Raw genomic sequence first — 22,297 nt, forward strand, 5'->3', positions numbered from 1 at the left:
CTCTCTCCTGTTCCCCAACTCAGTCGTCCATGTTCCAGAACAGCAGCCCCGGTCAGGGTGTACAATCGTGGTTCACGCCCGGGCTCTTCTCTCTGGGATTGAGTTTTTCCCTGTTCCACCTCTTTTCCAGGCCCATATATGATTATTCCTGTGATGTGTGCCCCGCCCATGCCTTCGGCTGGATTTGGCACAGGGCCCGAAGGACTCAGTCCCTCCTAAGGCCCTCCGCTGCTGCTTTCTTTCCATCCTTGACACATTTCACGCCTCTGACATGGTCTATACCGATGGTTCGATGGTTACTGGTCGAGTTGGTTATGCTATTACTCTTGGGGATCATTCTGAACAACGCTCAGTGCTGGCTGGCTGCAGTGTTTTCACTGCGGAGCTGGTAGCCATCTCTTGCGCTGCAGAGTATATCCCCTCCTGCTCAGGTGGGTCCTTTGTCATATGTAGTGACTCCCTAAGTGATTTACAAACTATCGACCAGTGCTTTCCTCGCTCTCATCTGATGATGGCTATCCAGGAGTCCATCCATACTCTTGCCCGTTGCGGCTGCATCATGGTTTTTGTGTGGACCCTGGGTCACATCAGCATCCTGGGTAATGAGCGTGTTGACAGGCTGGCCAAACAGGCTATTAGTGCCCCAGCCCTAGAGATTGGCCTTCCGGAATGTGATTTCCAGTTGGTATTGCGGCAAAAAGCCCTTGGTGCTTGGGATTCTGAATGGCGCACCCTGCCTTCCCCCAACAAACTTTGGTTCATCAAGGAGACTACAGGTGTGCGGTGCTCCTCCATGCGAGAGTGCCCAAAAAACAAGCCATAATGCAAGCTAAATACTGGTGTAACTCAAGGATCCATTCTTGCTCAACTGCTCTTTATATACACTCAGAGAGAGAGAGAGAGAGAGAGAGAGAGAGAGAGAGAGATGATGCACCACAAAGGAGTTATCCAAATATGACAGAAATCAGTAAATGTGATGTACATGTATAGAGAAACAAATGAGTACAGTTTCAGAAAAAATTGGATGATTTATTCAAGAGAAAGAGCTTCACAAACTGGGAAAATCAATAACACATTGGTCCACATCTGGCCCTTATGCAAACAGCTTGGCTTTGGTTGATAGAGTTTCTGGATGTCCTCTTGAGGGATATCATGCCAAATTGGTCTGGCAAGCATGAAGACAAGCAACAGAAGCCCTTACCATGTGTGGGCAGGCAGTATGTTGCTGAAATGTAAGCCCCAAGATGGCTTTCTATGAAGGGCAAAAATAAAGGGTGTGGAATGTCATCACATATCGCTGTGCTGTAAGGGTTACACAGATGACAACCAAAGGGGTCCAGCTCTGAAAAGAAATGGCACCTCAGACCATTACTCTTGATTGTCGGACCGTATGGCGAGTGACTGTAAGGTTGGTATTCCACCACTGTTCAGAGTGTCTCCAGACGTCTTCGCTGGTCATCTGGGGTTGGTTACAAGCTGGACTCATCACTGAAGACAATTCCACTCCAGTCAGTGAGATTCCAGTCAATGAGATTCCAAGCTGAAGACATGTCTGGAGACGTCGTGGAGAGCGGTGGGGTACCAACATGACTGTCGCCTACCATGCGAACTGACAGCCAGGAGTTATGGTCTGGGATGCCATTTCTTTTCATAACAGGTCCCATTTGGTTGTAATCCGCAGCACTTTCACAGCAGTATGTCAGTGATATTCTATGTCCTGTTTTGTTGCCCTCCATGGCAAGTCATCCAGGACTTACATTTTCAGCAAGATAATGCCTACTCGCACACAGCGAGGTTTCTACTGATTGTCTTCGTGCTTGCCAAACCATCACTAGGCCGGAAAGGTTGCCAGATCTCTCCTCAGTTGAGAACATTTTGAGCATTATGGGGGGGACCCTCCAACAAGCTCAGGATTTTGGTGATCTAACCCACCAGTTGGACAGAATTTGGCACGATATCAGTCAGGAAGATATCCAAAAACTATACGTGTCATTGTCAGTCTGAATAACTGCTTGCATAAGGGCCAGAGGTGGACCAGTGCATTACTGACTTGCTTAATTTGTGAAGCTCTTTCTCTTGAATTAATCATCCAATTTTCAGAAATTGTAGTCATTTGTTTGTCCATAAATTTACATCACCTTTACCAATTTACATCCCATTCATATAATTCCTTTGTGGTGCTGTGGATTTTTTTTTAGTGTGTATGTACTACCATCTGGACCTGTTCAGCTGCAATTTTGAGTATGTAAATGATTGAATCCAAGATACAAAAAATCAATCTATTTCTGCCACTGAACAGGCACTGGTGTATGACCAAGCTGGTCTAGGTCACTACTTCATAAGAATGGAGACTTTGTCGTAACATGACAAAAACTGAAGTATACTGATTCCACCAGTGCAGTAACCTTGCAAATGCCCAGTTGGACTGTAAAACTTTCTAAACATACTTAAATATTTTAGAGGACTGATTGAATCTACAAACATGTTCGATCTGAAAAGTAAGTGAAATGAAATAAGTTTAAAAGAGTGTGGTACCTCTGGGATGTGACCTATCTCACCCACTGTGAGTTGGACTTGGAGAGCCTTAAAACTGCATGTTGTGCTGCCTCATCAGTAAAATGGGGTATCCAGCAATCAGCTACCAGTGTTTGGAATTAAAAGTGAGAGTGTTGGGCATATTGCTCTGAGTGTCCCATCAGGAGGTATCTAGTTGAGAAAGAATATTTATTTCAACCATGTCACACCTGATGTTTTTGATTTCTTAAAGAACCTGGACTGCTAACTGTAATAAACTTTTTAATTTTAGTTGCCATAAGCTAAGTAATAAATAAATCATTCATTGAACAGTAACTGAATCTTATGGTTCTGGAACTATCATTAGTTCATTTTTGTTTATGATTTGGTGTGACTAGCAGAATTTTCGGTGTACCATTGGTTTTCTTCTTTCATAGCCTGCTGATGTTCTCCATACCTTTTGTGTTGGTCTGGTAGTTGGTGCCTTTTAAGCAAGTGCAGCCTTGAAAGTGCTTTCTTCTGCTGCCATTATTTGGTTATGTCTTACTGGAAACATTGTGCTAATGACCACAGAATCCATTATTTGATCTGCTACGTTACCACACTTTCCAGAAATTCCCTGTCCTTTCTACACGTGCATACTGTGAATATAATGTAACTGTTGATTGCACCACATGGAATATGACCATAGTTTATGGTACAGGAAGCCTGGCTTTCCTTACATGAGCGAATGAAATATTTTTACAGAGATTGTCATTTTCCTCAGCATACTGTTCACTTATTTCATTAAATATTCTTACATCTGCAACAGCATCCTCAGGCCATTCCTTTTGTCACTGCAGAGCACAGAATATTTGCTGAAATAAAGTATAGTGTATGTTTCAGTAATGAAAGGATACTCAACTTCCATTTAGGAATATATTCTGTTTGCCAGTATGCTGATATTTCAGTCAGATACCCATTACAGAGTCTCTTATGGATTTGAGGCATTTTGTCATTACACACAATATGAATGACAAAATGCCTCAAATCCATAAGAGACTTTGTATGTGTGTGTGTCTATATACACTCCTGGAAATTGAAATAAGAACACCGTGAATTCATTGTCCCAGGAAGGGGAAACTTTATTGACACATTCCTGGGGTCAGATACATCACATGATCACACTGACAGAACCACAGGCACATAGACACAGGCAACAGAGCATGCACAATGTCGGCACTAGTACAGTGTATATCCACCTTTCGCAGCAATGCAGGCTGCTATTCTCCCATGGAGACGATCGTAGAGATGCTGGATGTAGTCCTGTGGAACGGCTTGCCATGCCATTTCCACCTGGCGCCTCAGTTGGGACCAGCGTTCGTGCTGGACGTGCAGACCGCGTGAGACGACGCTTCATCCAGTCCCAAACATGCTCAATGGGGGACAGATCCGGAGATCTTGCTGGCCAGGGTAGTTGACTTACACCTTCTAGAGCACGTTGGGTGGCACGGGATACATGCGGACGTGCATTGTCCTGTTGGAACAGCAAGTTCCCTTGCCGGTCGAGGAATGGTAGAACGATGGGTTAGATGACGGTTTGGATGTACCATGCACTATTCAGTGTCCCCTCGACGATCACCAGTGGTGTACGGCCAGTGTAGGAGATCGCTCCCCACACCATGATGCCGGGTGTTGGCCCTGTGTGCCTCGGTCGTATGCAGTCCTGATTGTGGCGCTCACCTGCACGGCGCCAAACACGCATACGACCATCATTGGCACCAAGGCAGAAGCGACTCTCATCGCTGAAGACGACACGTCCCCATTCGTCCCTCCATTCACGCCTGTCGCGACACCACTGGAGGCGGGCTGCACGATGTTGGGGCGTGAGCGGAAGACGGCCTAACGGTGTGCGGGACCGTAGCCCAGCTTCATGGAGACGGTTGCGAATGGTCCTCGCCGATACCCCAGGAGCAACAGTGTCCCTAATTTGCTGGGAAGTGGCGGTGCGGTCCCCTACGGCACTGCGTAGGATCCTACGGTCTTGGCGTGCATCCGTGCGTCGCTGCGGTCCGGTCCCAGGTCGACGGGCACGTGCACCTTCCGCCGACCACTGGCGACAACATCGATGTACTGTGGAGAGCTCACGCCCCACGTGTTGAGCAATTCGGCGGTACGTCCACCCGGCCTCCCGCATGCCCACTATACGCCCTCGCTCAAAGTCCGTCAACTGCACATACGGTTCACGTCCACGCTGTCGCGGCAAGCTACCAGTGTTAAAGACTGCGCAGCTAGCGCCATTCGACGGCCAACACCGCGGTTCCTGGTGTGTCCGCTGTGCCGTGCGTGTGATCATTGCTTGTACAGCCCTCTCGCAGTGTCCGGAGCAAGTATGGTGGGTCTGACACACCGGTGTCAATGTGTTCTTTTTTCCATTTCCAGGAGTGTATAAAAAGAAGAGCTACCCCATTGTCCCCTTCTCTCCTTTCACTATAAGATACACTTTATGATGTAAATGGTCTCTGTTGCTTTAAACACTTCCACGGTATTCTTTTAGTTTCCACAAGAAGACTACATATGAATTTTTGTTGTTGATTGGGTGCTATTACTCAAAGACAGAATGCCCACCTCATTCAAAGTGTTCTAACTGTGTGAGAATAGATCCATTTCACCACCATGAGAAACTAAGGAATTACTAGTTGACTCAGGCATTGTCCTATGTAGCTTAACCAGCCAAATACAACTGGGATGTGCCAGATGTCCCATAGGTTGTCAACTAACAACTATTTTGCTTCAGAACAAATCCATCCCATTGGGACCTGGCTCACCTTGTGGTGAGAGGTATTTATAGAGGTTTGTACCATTCTCACTATCCAAGAAGTTAAATCTCATTTCCTGTATTACAACACTCTGTCAGTACAACAAACCTTGGTTGCTAAAGTGTACCTAGAGACCATAGTAACAAGGGGCTGGCAGTGCTGACCAGCACTCACCTCTGGGAACGAAAAGTTTGTCAAGTCCAAACTCATTCATTCCTTACTGAGCTCCCTGAGAGGCTTGGCACTTGGAATAACATAGGAGCCATGTGTAGCATGTCAAATGCAATTAACATGATTAGTGGAGCCCATTTTAAGATAAAAAAGCATTTTAAACTATATTTTAGTGAAATACGAAAGAAAGCCAGAAGCTCTTTAGGCCTTCACTTCTGTAAGAAAATAGCAGTACCAGAAGATGCTTCTGATTTGAAAATTACCTACAGAAGATAGATGAATGGTGAAATCTCTGGCAGTTGACCCTAAATGTAAATAAATGTAACATACTGTGTATACATAGGAAAAGAAACTCAGTGCTGTACAACTACACTATTAATGACAAACTGCAGGAAACAGTGTATATCAGAAAATATGTCGGTGTAACTATTCAGAATAGGCTTAAGTGGAATGACCACATAAAACAAATAGTGGGGAAAGCAGATGCCAGACTGAGATTCACAGGAAGAATCTTAAGAAAATGTAACTCACACGCAAAAGAAGTGGCTTCAAGGCACTTGTTAGGCCAATTATTGAGTATTGTTCATTAGTCTGGGACACTTGCGAGATAGGACTGATAGAGGAGATAGAGAAGATCCAATGAAGAGCAGCGCGTTTTGTCACGGAATCGTTTAGTTGGTGCGAGAATATTACAGAAATGCTCAACAAACTCCATTGACAGATGCTACAGCAGAGGTGTTGCGCATCACAAAGGGGTTTGTTATTGAAATTTCAAGAGACTACTTTCCGCAAAGTGTCAGACAGCATGTTTCACGAAATGACCATGATGAAAAACTCAAGAAATTATAGCCAGTACAGAGACTTATTGACAATTATTCTTCCCACATGCCATTCGTGAGTGGAACAGGGAAGTGGGGATCAGTTAGTGGTATCAGAAGTACCCTCTACCAGAAACCCTCAGATATCTTATGGAGTATTGAGGTAGATGTAGATGTTCATTATACTGTGTGTAAACAGATCTAAGAATAGTGCTGTTTTGGTGTGATAATTTGTGTATCAAAATAATTCTTGATCTGTTACTTAGAGCTGCTTCTCATTCTGAAAACAGTAGGATGAATACAACTTCATAATGAAATTCATGTGTGCTCTTATTTCATCAGTTATCGACAAGTCATTTCAGGGGTAAAATAATCTACGCTTACATTCTTCTACTTGTTCAAAGCAGAGGGGATATTATTTCTGCTGTCAGACCATGCAGAAAATGAAACTGAGTTAACTAAAGCAGAAGAAAGTGTGGCTTGCAGTTGTCCCTGTTAATGCATGTTGCCGACCTTCTATAAGCTGCCACAATTTCATCTTGGCATTTGGTCATGGGTTGGTTGAAGAAAATGTGACTGAAAGTGAGGATCATTAAAACTGAAATCAATGAAATGAAACAATAGTTAATTGCACATCTAGTTCCAGCCTCACAGTCAGTACATCAAGCACCCATTATGGTCTTCATGTAGTACTCTGTGCAAGTAATAAGCCTAGGTAGAATTTGTTATGATGGATGTACTATGAGTAGTGCATCAAATTTTCACACTTTCCCCCTTCAGCTCAGTGAAGAGGCCAACCCTCCATGTAACTTGAGGACAATTTATTGTTTGTGTTAACTGAGCAAGGTAGCATACTAGGCTCACATCTTTGTTTTTTAAGTATGGAGAAGAGACTTACCGTATATGTAACCTGAAGGCTCTGTGACCCACGTAGCATATGTGTACCATCTAGTGCATACTAGTGTAACAGTGCTCAAACCGAAGGTTATGGGTTAAAATCTTGGTAGTGGTAGCCATGTTCACCACCTTGTTTTGTGGTTAAAGCTTTTGACCACTAGAGTGCTGTTCAGTGATTGGAACTGAACTCCTAGTCTCTATGGAGTGTCTCATTCATTGTAGGTTTGTTACAGTGTCAATGTGCTGCCCACTTTGGTGCTGTTTAACTGGAATGAATTATGTATTTTCATTGGATTTCGTCCTATTTCTCACTTTCATTTCATCAAGCAAGGTGGCACAGTGGCTACTACACTGGACTAGCATTCAAGAGGATGACAGTTCATATCCATGTCTGGCCATTCAGATTTAAGTTTTCCATTATTTCCCTAAATTGCTGCTGGAAAACACTGGGATGATCCCTTTGAAAGGCCACAGCTGATTTCCCTCCCAATCTTTTAAACAGCTGTGATTGTGTTCTGTCTCTAATAACCTTTACCTCTGCAGGACATCCACGGTATGCTTCCTTCCTTTCTTCATTGCTTTCATTTTGATAGTCATCGATAAAAATGCAAACATAATGCTACACTTTGAAGATCTAATCAGGATGATGCACATGAACATTTGAGACACCACACTGGGATACAAAAGGGACCACACCTAAGTAAAATGCAGTGACATGCAAATATGTTAAAAGATACTCAAATCCAACATCAGTAGATAACAGTTCTCTGTATTATTTGGTGGAGAAGGTAAAGCTTTCTGTGTCTGACATTTGATAGCCACACGTAACTCCTGGGTCATGCCAAATAGTGAGAAACTCTGGGAATCATTCCGGTTTTGGCTAGGTACTGATTTGGTAAACCTGAAGTTCCTGACCTAGGGATAGCAAGAACTGTCTGTGCTCTCTATCTGTAAGCACTGTGCATGCTTCAGTAACTTTCATGTTGTGCAGTGGTGGAACACTGTATCATAGGGACTGGGGTTCTTGGCTCAGCTGCTTGGATTTTGAGGATGGTGAATACCACAAAATGTGCTGTATGCTAATGAGACTATAATAATGGCTGTTGATACAAAATGCTCTGGTGCATCTGCCACACATCAGTTGTGTAATGAATCAATTTGTGTTCTCTCAGGTATTTTCAGCATGATTCATTAATGATGATGTACTTCCAGGTTTTCAACCAATTTTGTGTTTCCATTTTTGTACAATATTTCGGTGATTGAGCCAGTCTTCTTATTCAGGTGCTACAAGTTTTGCTGTTATGTGAAAATGGAAATATAAAATATACATCATTGATGGATTAGTTTGTACTTCCCAGCTCCAAGTAGTATCTTAATGATTCTGATCTTACAAACTAACAAAACCTCCAATGGTATGGGAGTGCCATTTGGGAGAATGGGAGAATAAAACCAAAACAACCAAGAACTCAAAAGATGTTTGAAAGATGCCCTCCAAGAATGACAGTGGTCGAGAAGTAAATGAATGGTAACAGAATGTGTACTGTACCACAGTGTTTTTTCTGATATTACAACATGATGAGAGGTCTTACCTTTTTATATTCAAATTGCTTTCCATTGTGTGGTAGGAATCCTTAAGTCAGTTAAAAGGCTTGGAAATGGAACATTCCTTGCAGAAGCATGTATGTCTCTGCAAGTCACAAAATTAAAAAAATGGGAGGGAGGATATTGCTTGGTGAATACCCTGTAGCTATAGAGTTTCACAACTCTCTTAACCTCAGCAATTGTGTTTTGTTATGAAGAGATATAATGGGAATGGGTATCAAAAGAGTTAAAAGATGACTATAAAGAAGTTTTATAGCTGTAAGAAACATAATACAGTTGCAACTTCAACACACCAATGTTACCAGAATATGTCAGATCTGGTTTTATCCATCTTGAGGTGTGACTATGTATCCAACCTAATGAGGCATCTTAAAATGTCAACTGTATGGCCACAACACTGCAAACTGTAAGCATCAGGCAACATAGTGTGAATCTAGAACTCTGTGCTCATTGACACTATTGTGTGTAAATGTCAGTAGGTATCATGTGATCTGGTTTCACAAGTCTTCAGCATTCAATGAAGAAAGGAAACCCTAGGAAATCAAGCTCACAAAGTGAATCCATTTTGTCCTATACTGTGAAGTGCTGCTGCAAACTGACCCTTCCCATAAAGTTAACAGCGTTAGCAAAAAAGTGCTATGAGTACCAGAACTGAAGCATAGTGTAAGCTTAAATTGTGATTGGGATAAGTACTAGAAGCATATTCTGGAGTCCAGTGGTGACAAAATGTTTATTATAATAAACAACTCCATCATATTTAGTGATAGTGGTACAGGTTGCAAATGAAGAGTGAAAATGTCAAACATTCTGAGTGCCAGTTTTTCACAAAACATGTTGTCAGTGCTATTGTGTTCTTGGTATTCTGTTACATATCCCTAGACTTATTCCAAGTGCCAAATCATAGAGAAAATGTTACAAACATTCATTACCAGATGGCACATGGTCTTTGTGCCAAGCAGTGCATCCCTCTGGAATTCCAAGTGTTATGCATCGAGGTCTCTTCCATTTAGTTGATGCACAGTTTGTGTAGTAAGCAGACTCCATTAAGCTTTTATTTGTGTCAGTAAAACACCTTTATGACAGAAGGAGAGAATTTGGGTTTCTAAAATAGTAAAAAAAGTAAAAAGCAGTATGATCAAAGCATCTCATCCATCTCAAATATCTATTAACAATTCTTATTTTATAACAGAAGAACTGAAAAATGTAAATGTATTCAATAGAGAAAGGATGATGGCAGATTATGCCATCCCATACTTTATTTGAAAGACGAACCATGTTTACCAGTTCCAAAACAGTAGACCTCTTGAAGGTGTTGCCTTTTCTTCCTCAACAGCACAGGAAGTTTTACAGTAAACTTTGCAACAGCTGATCCCATTAATGGAGTTGTGTAAGAAATATATGTCAATACTGAAAGGTTTTTTTAATTTAATTTTATTATTCTCAGGAAAAAATTTAAAATCTGTGAGAAATGGTTTTTGTTGACAACAGTTCTAATTGTTAAAATATTATTGCTGTACTTCTGTTCTTGTATCACACATAAAATGTAGTGTCTCGATATTAATGACACTTGAAACATAAACTATCTTATTGGCACTTAGAAGCAGTCAGTTCTCTGATATGGCATCTGGAATGTTCTTAATAAATTATTTATTTTCTAATTTGTCTCCTTATTTTACAGTGATGAGGTGAGCAGCATAATTCTATGGTATCAGAATACGTTCTCAATTTTTTTGGATATGAATAGATTGTGCACAAAAAGAGGTACATTGATTTTTTTTATTCTACTGACAAATATGAGATTTGGCACTTAGAACATTTGACTTTCTACTGTTCAAATGTAGAGTAATTTGGGTGAAGGTAAGTGTCAAAAGTTGAGTCAAAAATGACAATTGTACGCTAGACCACTAACTTGCAGAATGATCCAGGGAAAACTTGGAGAATGTAAGGTGTAAATTTCCTGCTCACGCTGTGGTAGTAAGGGCAGATTTCAGCTTATCAGCTATAGACCGTGAGACACACATTATCAGAGCAGGTAGTAGGGATGCGGATTTTCATTATATTATACTAAACATCATATCTGAAAATTACCTTGAGCAACTATAAAAGTAGCTTTTGAGTAGCAGCATCATAGATCATCATTTGGCAAACAGACGTAAACTATCTGATTCATTTAATGTTTAGGAGGCAATCAGTAACCATAAATCTCTTATAACATCAATGACTACAGGTTTTAAAATAGACATTAAGAATGGTAGGAAAATATTTGTGTCAAGCAGATGTATGACAAAACAGCATACATTAGGTTACATGAGTAGTCAACATCGAACATTTATATTGTACAACATAGTTCAACTGCCAAGAGCTGCTAATAAATACTTCTTTATCCACTACTGGTTTCAAATTTCATATCATAGCCAGGTATCCCAAAGTCATTAATAATACCTTACATGGCAATATTAAAACTTTGGTATCAAATAATATAAGGTGCATTTTGTGTCAATGCTGTCAAACAGTACATCGCATTGTCAATAATAAAATGCACCACAAATCTTTATGTACATATTATACTCAGGTTAAGAAATTCTGTGTGTGTTCAATTTGCAAGTGGAACAGGGAACTGAGAAAAGGACAATGATACAGAGGTACTTGCAGCTGCACAGTGTAAGGTGTCTTGTGGTGTCTACACATAGACATACAGGATGAGCCAGAACTCTACTGGCAAACTTTCAGCTGGTGTTCGGGGATATTTTCTGAGTATTTTGTTTTAAGGAACCTTTGGACTCCAGTGGGTCTTTACAGAGTAATTGTTTCATCAAATTTCTTATCCCCATTTATCTTTGCACAAGTATTGCACTGAAAATCTCTGCACAGCAGTACAAAATTTTAGTGGTATGCCCTGTGTGTCTTGAAAACAAAGTTGTTCCATTTACTCATGATACTAGCTTTTGATAACAGTAAGGCACACTTTACTCTTCGCCTTTTTCACTTTTCACTTTTATTCAGATATGTTGTGGATTAGTTTTTATTGAACTGTTATTTGTCCAGTAACAGTGATACACAGCAATACAGATAGGTCTACTGATGAAGTGGTGGCTGATGTGCACCTCATGTATGGGTTTGTTGAATGCAGTGCAAGAGTGACACAATGATGGCACGCTGAGCTCATGTTGCAGCAGTGACAACCACATCGCAGACTTTTTGCAGGCAATGGTTGTTGTATTATGATGTATTTGTGTTTTACATTTTGGCGACTGCATATTTCAGTGTTTTTCAGTATTGATAAGATATTTTCACGTAACTGACAGTAACTGGGATGACAAAATGAATGAATCATAATCGTATTATTACTCTGTACAAGCTGTCAGAGACCATGGTTCCCTTATACCAAAATACTCAGAACGTATCCCTGAACAGCCTCTGAAAGTTTGTCGGTGGAGTTCTGGTTCAGCCTGTATATGCCCTGAGTTTGGAACCTTTCTTTGATACCCTGTTTTTAAAATATGTGCTCTTTTGATGTGTATCCAAGTATTTTAATTCTCCGCTTAACATTTCTCATTTCTGAATTTAATCCACATGTTCATAGAACACATTATAGCGTCCCTTTCCAATGTGTATATGCATATATATTTATCCATGCCTCTTTTTTTTTGTTTCAGTGGGTTTAGTTCAATTTATCTTGTCCAAGACAGTAAATCACACAGATTGTGTGTTTTGAAGAAGATTGTCTGCCATGCGAAAGAAGATCAAATGAAAGCATTGCAGGAGGTTGCATATTATGGACTCATTAAGCATCCTAATGTTATTGAATGTTTAGATTCTGGTGTGTCTGGTGAAGCTGATGCTTTTTCTAATTATACCAGTGAAGTTTACATTTTATTACCGTATTATAAGGTAAGCAAAATTTTAAGTAACCCAAAATAAATCATAACTTTTAGCATTGTAATGAGCACATGGTGCCATTTTATTTAGGGTGCAGTTTGTTACCAGCCACACACTAGAAAACTATGTAATGATAATACCATTAAGTGCACTAATGTGGTGATGAACTTATTTATGCTATTGAGCTTCAGAAACTAATTTACGCTAGTTACACACTGTGCTGACATACAGCATTTTCAGTCTATATCAAATTATATGCGTCAGCTGCACGAACATAATTAGAATGCATCCTTTCTTTCTTCTTCTTTTTTTACACAAAAGGCCTGTTTTGGGCCATGACTGAATTGACTGTTATTACTCTGTACAAAGTTACTTAATAGCTCAATCTGAAACAATTAACATAATTCCATCTCCTCACCACCAGAATATTAAGTGACCTTCCAGCAGAAGTTCAAGTGCCTTCATTAAGCTCAACAGCCAAATAGCTCACTATATTGTGTGTGTACCAATGTCTCCATTCTCCCCTAGTATTCCTCAAAATGCATCCTGGGTACGTCCTTGTGTTACTGAGGTCAGTTTGAGTTCTTTGTCTTGTTCATCAAATTATTTGTTAGCGACTTTGATTATTCAATGTGACACACTCTTTTTTTCACATTGAAAGGAATACACCAGTACTAAAAACTCTCCATTCTGAAAACATTCCTGAATAATGCTTAGTTTACCAATATCTCACAGAATCTGCAAATTCCTGTTTGACTATACATCATCTTCTCCTCAGGTGCAGCCATTGTGTATTATTACTATTGACCTACAAACCACCAACACACACAAACAAACAAACAAACAAACCCTAAATAGCAACATTATGTGTTGTTGTGATGAATAATACAACAGTTATGATGTAGCAGACATTGGCATAGTAGAGTAATAATAATAAGAGTAGGCCTCCGGTATGTTCTGCCAGTCATAGAAGGCGACGAAAAGAACAAACCACTAATAGGGCTAAGCCCCCTTTTAGAGTGATTAGTTGGTTCAGGACAGAACTAATGAAGCCTCGGACAAGCGCTGTCATGGTCGGGGACGTCACTTGAACCCTATGCCCGTCCACAATGTTAACGACACTGCTAGCCACATGGAAAATGATTTAAATCCAAATAGAGGTGTTTTGCAGGATATGCTTCCTGCAACCACTCTAGAAGGAAAACAAAGACGGAGGATGAGATGGTCAGATGAACTTAACCGACACCCCATGTTCTGCTATTACCAAGCAAAAAACTTAGGTACCAACACAACTGGATACAGATCACAAGTATACACAACATTTATTACCAGATACCCAGAATTAAAATTTTTAACAGAACAACGACTAGCTGATCAGATCCATGTAATAATAAAAAATAACAGGATACCCCAGTTAGAATTAGAAAACATCAAACAACAAGTACAACAAATACTGGAACAAAATAATGTGCAATCAGAAGAAGAAGAAAATACAGTAATGGACTCAAACAACCCAGAGCAAACAAACAAAAAACAACACGCATCAATTAAACAATCAGAGGAAAACGAAATCTTAAGACAGCCTCCAGAAAAAGCACAAATAGAACATGAAGTGACACACATGTTAGATATCGAAGAAAAATTTCAGCTGACATATATAGAATACAAAGACACAAATACAGACATTAGACCATTCTTGCATAGACCCCCAAGTAACCCACAAGTCAAAACAACAATAACAACTATCAACACAACCATACACAACAAAATAAATGAAAATACAACTATGGAAGAGTTACAACTACTGCTTTATATAGGAGCACTCACTACAGTAAATATACGCACTAGGCAAAGATCAGAACCAACCAACACACAGAAGAAACCCACAAAACCAGCATGGCAACACAGGCTACAGATCAGAATAGAAAAGCTGAGAAAAGACATCAGACAGCTAACACAATTTATAAGAAATGAAATATCAGACAAAAAACAAAAAAGGTTAGGTAAAATCTCACAACAAGAAGTGATAGAGCAATTAGATGAAAGGAAGCAGAAATTACAAGCATTGGCCAAACGACTTAGAAGATACAAAAAAAGTGAAAATAGAAGGAAACAAAACCAAACATTCAACACAAACCAAAAGAAATTTTACCAGACAATAGATAACACACACATTAAAATAGACAATCCACCAAACATAACAGACATGGAACACTTCTTGAGCAACATATGGTCAAACTCGGTACAACATAACAGATATGCACGGTGGATACAAGCAGAAACAGACACATACAAGATGATACCACAAATGCCTGAAGTGATAATTTTGCAACATGAAGTTACCTGAGCAATTAATTCTACGCACAATTGGAAAGCCCCTAGAAAAGATAAAATAGCAAATTTCTGGCAAAAGAAGTTCACCTCAACACATTCACATCTAACTAAATTATTTAACAGTTACATTGCAGACCCTTCCACAGTCCCTGATACACTTACGCAAGGAATAACTTATCTGAAACCTAAATATCAAGAAGACGCAGCAAACCCAGCAAAATATCGCCCCATATCATGCCTACCAACAATATACAAAATATTAACTTCAGTCATTACACAGAAATTAATGACACATACAACACAGAACAAATATATAAATGAAGAACAAAAAGGCTGCTGCAAAGGAGCACAAGGATGTAAAGAGCAACTGATAATAGATGCCAAGGTGACATATCAAGCTAAAACTAAACAAAGGTCGCTACACTACACATACATTGATTACCAAAAAGCTTTTGATAGTGTACCCCACTCATGGTTACTACAGATATTGGAAATATATTAAGTAGATCCTAAATTGATACAGTTCCTAAACATTGTAATGAAAAATTGGAAAACCACACTTAATATCCAAACAAATTCAAATAATATCACATCACAGCCAATACAGATTAAGCGTGGAATATACCAAGGAGACTCATTAAGTCCTTTCTGGTTCTGCCTTGCTCTGAACCCACTATCCAACATGCTAAATAATACAAATTATGGATATAATATTACTGGAACATACCAACACAAAATCACACATTTGCTATATATGGATGATCTAAAACTACTGGCAGCAACAAATCAACAACTCAACCAATTACTAAAGATAACAGAAGTATTCAGCAATGATGTAAATATGGCTTTCGGAACAGACAAATGTAAGAAAAATAGCATAGTCAAGGGAAAACACACCAAACAGGAAGATTACTTATTGGATAACCACAGTGACTGCATAGAAGCAATGGAAAAAACAGATGCCTATAAATATCTAGGATACAGGCAAAAAATAGGAATAGATAATACAAATATTAAAGAAGAACTAAAAGAAAAATATAGACAAAGACTAACAAAAATACTGAAAACAGAATTGACAGTAAGAAACAAGACAAAAGCTATAAATACTTATGCTATTCCAATATTGACCTATTCATTTGGAGTAGTGAAATGGAGTAACACAGAACTAGAAGCACTCAATACACTTACACGATCACAATGCCACAGATATAGAATACATCACATACATCCAGCAACAGAAAGATTCACATTAAGCAGAAAGGAAGGAAGAAGGGGATTTATCAACATAAAAAACCTACATTATGGACAGGTAGACAATTTAAGAAAATTCTTTATAGAATGAGCAGAAACTAGCAAAATACACAAAGCAATCACTCATATAAATACATCGGCTACACCATTGGAATTTCATAACCACTTCTACAACCCTTTAGATCACATAACATCAACAGATACGAATAAAGTAAATTGGAAAAAGAAAACACTACGTGGCAAGCACCCATATCATCTAACACAGCCACACATCGATCAAGATGCATCCAACACATGGCTAAGAAAAGGCAATCTATACAGTGAGATGGAAGGATTCATGATTGCAATACAGGATCAAACAATAAACACCAGATATTACAGCAAGCATATTATTAAAGATCCCAATACCACAACAGATAAATGCAGACTTTGCAAACAACAAATAGAAACAGTAGATCACATCACAAGCGGATGTACAATACAAGCAAATACAGAATACACCAGAAGACATGACAATGTAGCAAAAATAATACATCAACAACTTGCCATACAACATAAACTAATAAAACAACACGTTCCCACATACAAGTATGCACCACAAAATGTACTGGAGAATGATGAATACAAATTATACTGGAACAGAACCATTATAACAGATAAAACAACACCACATAACAAACCTGACATCATACTCACCAATAAAAAGAAGAAATTAACACAACTAATCGAAATATACATACCCAACACAACAAATATACAGAAGAAAACAGGAGAAAAAATTGAAAAATACATCCAGCTGGCTGAGGAAGTCAAGGACATGTGGCATCAGGATAAAGTTGACATTATACCAATTATACTATCAACTACAGGAGTCATACCACACAATATCCACCAGTACATCAATGCAATACAGCTACATCCAAACTTATATATACAACTACAGAAATCTGTAATTATTGATACATGTTCAATTACCTGAAAGTTCCTAAATGCAATATAACGTATACCGTACAGTTTGCAGGAGAGCTTCTGTAAAGTTTGGAAGGTAGGAGACAAGATACTGGCAGAAGTGAAGCTGTGAGCACCGGGCGTGAGTCGTGCTTCGGTAGCTCAGATGGTAGAGCACTTGCCCGTGAAAGGCAAAGGTCCCGAGTTCGAGTCTCGGTCGGGCACACAGTTTTAATCTGCCAGGAAGTTTCATTACCATAGTTGTATAAAATTTAATTTTTGTATCTTCTTGGGTTTTATACTTAAATATATATGTTTATTGTTTCACATTTTACTTCAAACTTTTGGGACTTTTTGTCTGTGACAGGACTTCAAGAAGTAAATTACACTTATTAGATTACACTTATTAAGGCAGGCCAAGTAACTTTTATTGAATGCTGAATTACATTCCATAGTGCCACAGATACATGACATTATTTTTCAACATAATCACCAAGTCTCTGTTATCAATGATTAGAAATTTCTACCAATCATTGAATTCCTCAGTGATAGAAATCCACATCTTGGTAACAGAACCATTCGACACCCGCTATGAGAATGTCCTCATTGTTGGAAAAACTGCTGCAAATGCTGTGAATCATTTCCTCAATTGCCAGGCCATTGTTGTCTGTGGTGAGTGCTAATGATCTTAATTCCCAACCAGCATCAATCACAGCTGTGCAGCTGAGGTCATGTTGTTGGTATCATTTGATTATGCATTTGGTCCGTATTTATGGTGAATATGTGTGCAATGTAGATGTAGTGCCCAGAAAATTTTACTGGCCAGTGTACTTCAGCTTTGGAGTAATTTTTCAGCTGTCACGCCATTTCACTCCTGCTCTGTGATGCACCTGTTTTCTATACCACAACAGAACTGTGTGCTACCCCTGTTGCGCAGTTGCATTAGTGAGGGCTGACATGTGTAACTTACTTTTTGAAGTCCTCTTATGTGCAGTTATCATAATCATTACTCAAGTCAAAGCCCAGCTGTTTAAAATGTGACACCTGTTTTCAATTAATATGTTGTTATTACTGTCTTCGATCATCTTATGTGTGATATTTTAAGATTATATTTTGTATATAGTTGATTTAACTCGTGTACTGCTAAATGTAGATAATGTTTACCCTCTCATATTATTACTTAAGCATATGCGGATCATAATGCCTGTAGATTAGTATTTTTATTTGATTTAATTCCTACGTTTGATTTCCGATATTTATGGACATTGTTAGTATAAATAAAAAAATGTGTGAAATGCACACTCCCATCTCGTACCGTGATTGATTATTATCTCAGCTATGCCTTTCTCTCTTGCACTTATACTATTCTTGTTTCACAGTATAAGGTACTGATTGCCCTTCTGAGGTGTGGTAGGTAACTACTGTTGCTCATTATTGCCCCTAGTTTAATTCTGATCAACTCAATTGAAAGCTTTTACAAAAACTATAAGACTTATAAACATATTATCTCTACAGGATAGCCTTTTCTTAATCCACTATGATCTTCTAGAAGACATATTTTATATAATTCTCGAGCTATCGGTGTTTTGTTAATTTTTTGCTTTTTCCACCTGGCCAGGGCCGGCACAAGCCCAAGTGCCGCCCCGTGCGAGCTGCTAAATTGCCACCGCCGCCCCCCTCCCCCCATTTTTTTTCTTTTTTACAAAACGTTTGTGGAATTTTATTTAAACCAATCTGTAGGAAATGTCAGCAATCATTCGCAATCTTTGTTTTTGTTTTTACTTTTTAGATCTACCTAGTTTTCAGCCACTGAGTGGCCAGTCTCAAGGCTTTTAATATGTGCTTACATGTAAAGCTTCATGTTGACAGTTACGTTCAGCATGACGGTATAGATGTAAACATAACTTAAAGCATTGAGAATAGACACACTGTGCCCGAAATCTATGTAGATTTGGAAAATAAAAACAAAAATTGCTACTGATTGGTGACATTCTCTACAGATTTGTGCAAAACAGTCTCTGGGCATCAGCTCAAAAATGGAGTCAAACCTGATTGAAGAAATCTAGCTAATTTTAATAAGCCTTATGAATTTACAAAAATTTTCAAATGTGTGTGAAATCTTATGGGACTTAACTGCTAAGGTCATCAGTCTCAAGCTTACACACTACTTAACCTAAATTATCCTAAGGAGAAGCGCACACTCCCATGCCCGAGGGAGGACTCGAATGTCCGTTGACACAAGCCACACAGTCCATGACTGCAGCGCCTTAGACCGCTCGGCTAATCTCGCGCGGCATGAACTTACAGTTAACGTAAATACACATCTTTCAGTGGTTGTGAACAGATAATGTATTCAACGGAATACAAAATATATTTACAATTTAACGATAATTTGGTTTGAAAAATAATATTTACAATAACTATTTAATGTTGAACAAAAAGAGAAACAACACAGTAAATAACCAAGGCACTGATGATAATATAAAAATTTAAAAAAATACTAGACAAATCGAACCTTCCTGGCTTTTGCTTGTGCAATCTCTTTCACACGATCTGTGTAATTTAAGTCCTCTGCAAGCTCGTGCTCAATCGATATTGTTGCAAGATCATTCAAGCGAGTTTGGCTCATCGTTGATCGGAGGTATGTCTTTATCAATTTCAGTTTTGAGAAACTCCTCTCTCCACTCGCAACTGTCACTGGGAGTGTTAGGAGGATTCACAGAGCAATGTTAACATTAGGGCAAAAATTATGACTTCCTATAAACTTCAGAGTCTCTTGCGGACCTATTCCAGGTTTCAACAATGTTGAAAGTACTTTTAGTTCTTCCCTCAACTCCAGTGCATCAGTGTCGCTTGACTCATGATCCTTCAAAATCGCTGTGAAGTTTCTACACTTTGTGTCCAGGCTGTCAGGAGGTGCATTCTTCAGCTCGCCTATGTCCTAGAGAAAACCAAAATAATCACATTGAGATTTTTGTTGTTTGAATCTCTCATCCAAAGATGTGGTTACTACATCTAAAGGATAATAGTAGAATTGAATCTTGTAACATTTTGTTGGGTCATCTATTGTCTCATCCCTTCCTTCATAGGTAAAATGTATTGGCTTCTTACTTCGTCGCCGGGAAACACTTACCCATGGTAACTTTAGATCTTCTAGCTCTAATTCTGTAACCAATTCTTCGGAATCCATCAAGAAAGACACAAACTTTTCTTTTGTTCTGCAGGTCTCAAAATATGCTTTCGTTTTTCAAGCATTTCCACAGTCTCAGAAACATTTATGTCAGTGGTCTGGAGGGTCCTGCTGACTACACTGATATGAAGCAGAATGTCGTACCAGATTACCAGAGAAGTGAGAAAGGTGTAATTTTTTATTTGGTTCGCAAGTGACGCTGCTTCGTGAGTGGTCATGCCATTGAATTCTTCTGATATCTGAACCAGTGCATCATAAATGCCTCCAATTTGAAACCTCACGGGAGTAAGTGCACCGATGCGACTTTCCCACCTAGTATCGCTCAGTGGCTTCAGCGACAGGTTAGGCAGATACTTCTTCAAGACATCCCAACGTCGAACGGAGAACGAGAAGAAGTCATACAAGCTTTTCACTGCCGAAAACATGGAAACAGCATATTTAGAAGACATAGCGGCATTGTTTACAACAAGATTCAATGAGTGACTGCTACATGGTACATAAAATGCTCTCTTGTTCATATCTGAAATTCTTTCCTGGAGACCAGACTTCTTTCCTTTCATGTTTGCTCCATTGTCGTAGCTTTGCCCTCTCATATTACATAATAGCATTTTTTTATCTTCCAAGAACTTGAGTACGACCTGCATCAAAGTGGAGCTTGAAGAATCGGGCACTGGAAGAAATCCCAGGAAATGCTCCCAAATTCGGACATCGTATACCCAGTTGAGTCTTGTGTCATGGACGAAATGTAACACAACTGTCATCTGCTCAACTTTTGAATTATCTGGTGTGCAATCCAGAATTATACTGTAATACTTCGCAGATTTCATCATTAATAGAATGTTGTTGGTTATAGATGATCCAATAAGATGAATTATTTCATTCTGTGTTTCTTTTCCAAGATAATGATGATCCTTGTTCTCGCCTTGCTTTGTTCTGTGCAGTTGCTCCATCATCACAGTGTTGAACTTTACGAATAATTCAATGAGTTTCAAGAAGTTTCCGTTGTCAGGCTGAAATAGTGTATCTGTACTTCCTCTCAAAGACAAACATTGCCAACCCAGGAAATGAATTATTGCTATTAAGTGCTCAAGAACATTTTTCCAATGTCCGCTTTCAGTATTCAGAAGCCTTTGATGATGGGCGTCGACAGTTCATGACTTTTTCAGTCCCTTGGAAAACATGATCCACTTTTTATGTAAATTCAAATGGTCGGTAGACTTCCCGTGTCTTCCGAGATACGAAGCAAGGTGCTGCCAGTTGCTTATACTGTTCTTTGCAATTTTTACTGTAGATGATGAAAAAAGTTTGCAACAAAAGCAGTAAACAGCATCCTTGCTCTTTGAGTACACCAGCCAATGTCTATCTGCTTCTTCTAAATTCTTCAAAGAATAGGTGTAGTGCACAGGGCTCAAACACCAGTTGTCCGCGTTTTTAGGACATTCTTCAGCTTCCTTATTGTGGTCGGGAGGACCTCGCATGACCAAAGTCGTTCGAATGCAGTCGATAATAATTTCCGGCTATCTTCCAGGATCTGAGTCAATTGTGTCTTCCAGTTTAGACTCGTCTTCAATCCTTTCTCCGGTAGTGAGTACTTCCAGTTTAGACTCGTCTTCAATCCTTTCTCCGGTAGTGAGTATCTTAGCTGATTTTCCTCCAGTATTTTCCGAATCTAGTCACTTAATTTGAGTTCTGCCTGATGTTTCGTTCTCGGAGCTTTCGTCACAAAGCAGGTCTTGAGTCTAGACGAGGTCTGTCGAACATGTGGGTGGTCCACCGTCAGCATTGCTACTGTATGCGATGGTCGCAGTACTGTGTTCATCAACTTTCTGGTCATGTTCTGAAGATAAAGATGTAGCTTGAGTAGCTCCACTAGTTTCTGTATTTTCAGGATCTAT

The 22,297-nt window shown here is 39.4% G+C and overlaps 1 protein-coding gene across 1 annotated transcript in view; it reads left to right on the top strand.

The window, feature by feature from the left end:
* The window catches only part of LOC124722066 (serine/threonine-protein kinase 16), a 112,113-nt gene that overhangs the window by 43,474 nt on the left and 46,342 nt on the right, over positions 1-22,297 (top strand). The window contains exon 2 of the mRNA XM_047247265.1: positions 12,457-12,691. Coding sequence (XP_047103221.1) covers positions 12,457-12,691 — 235 coding nt within the window. The remainder of the gene's footprint in view (positions 1-12,456; positions 12,692-22,297) is intronic.

The sequence above is a fragment of the Schistocerca piceifrons genome, chromosome X (assembly GCF_021461385.2).
Source record: "Schistocerca piceifrons isolate TAMUIC-IGC-003096 chromosome X, iqSchPice1.1, whole genome shotgun sequence".
NCBI classification, from domain to species: Eukaryota; Metazoa; Arthropoda; class Insecta; order Orthoptera; family Acrididae; genus Schistocerca; species Schistocerca piceifrons.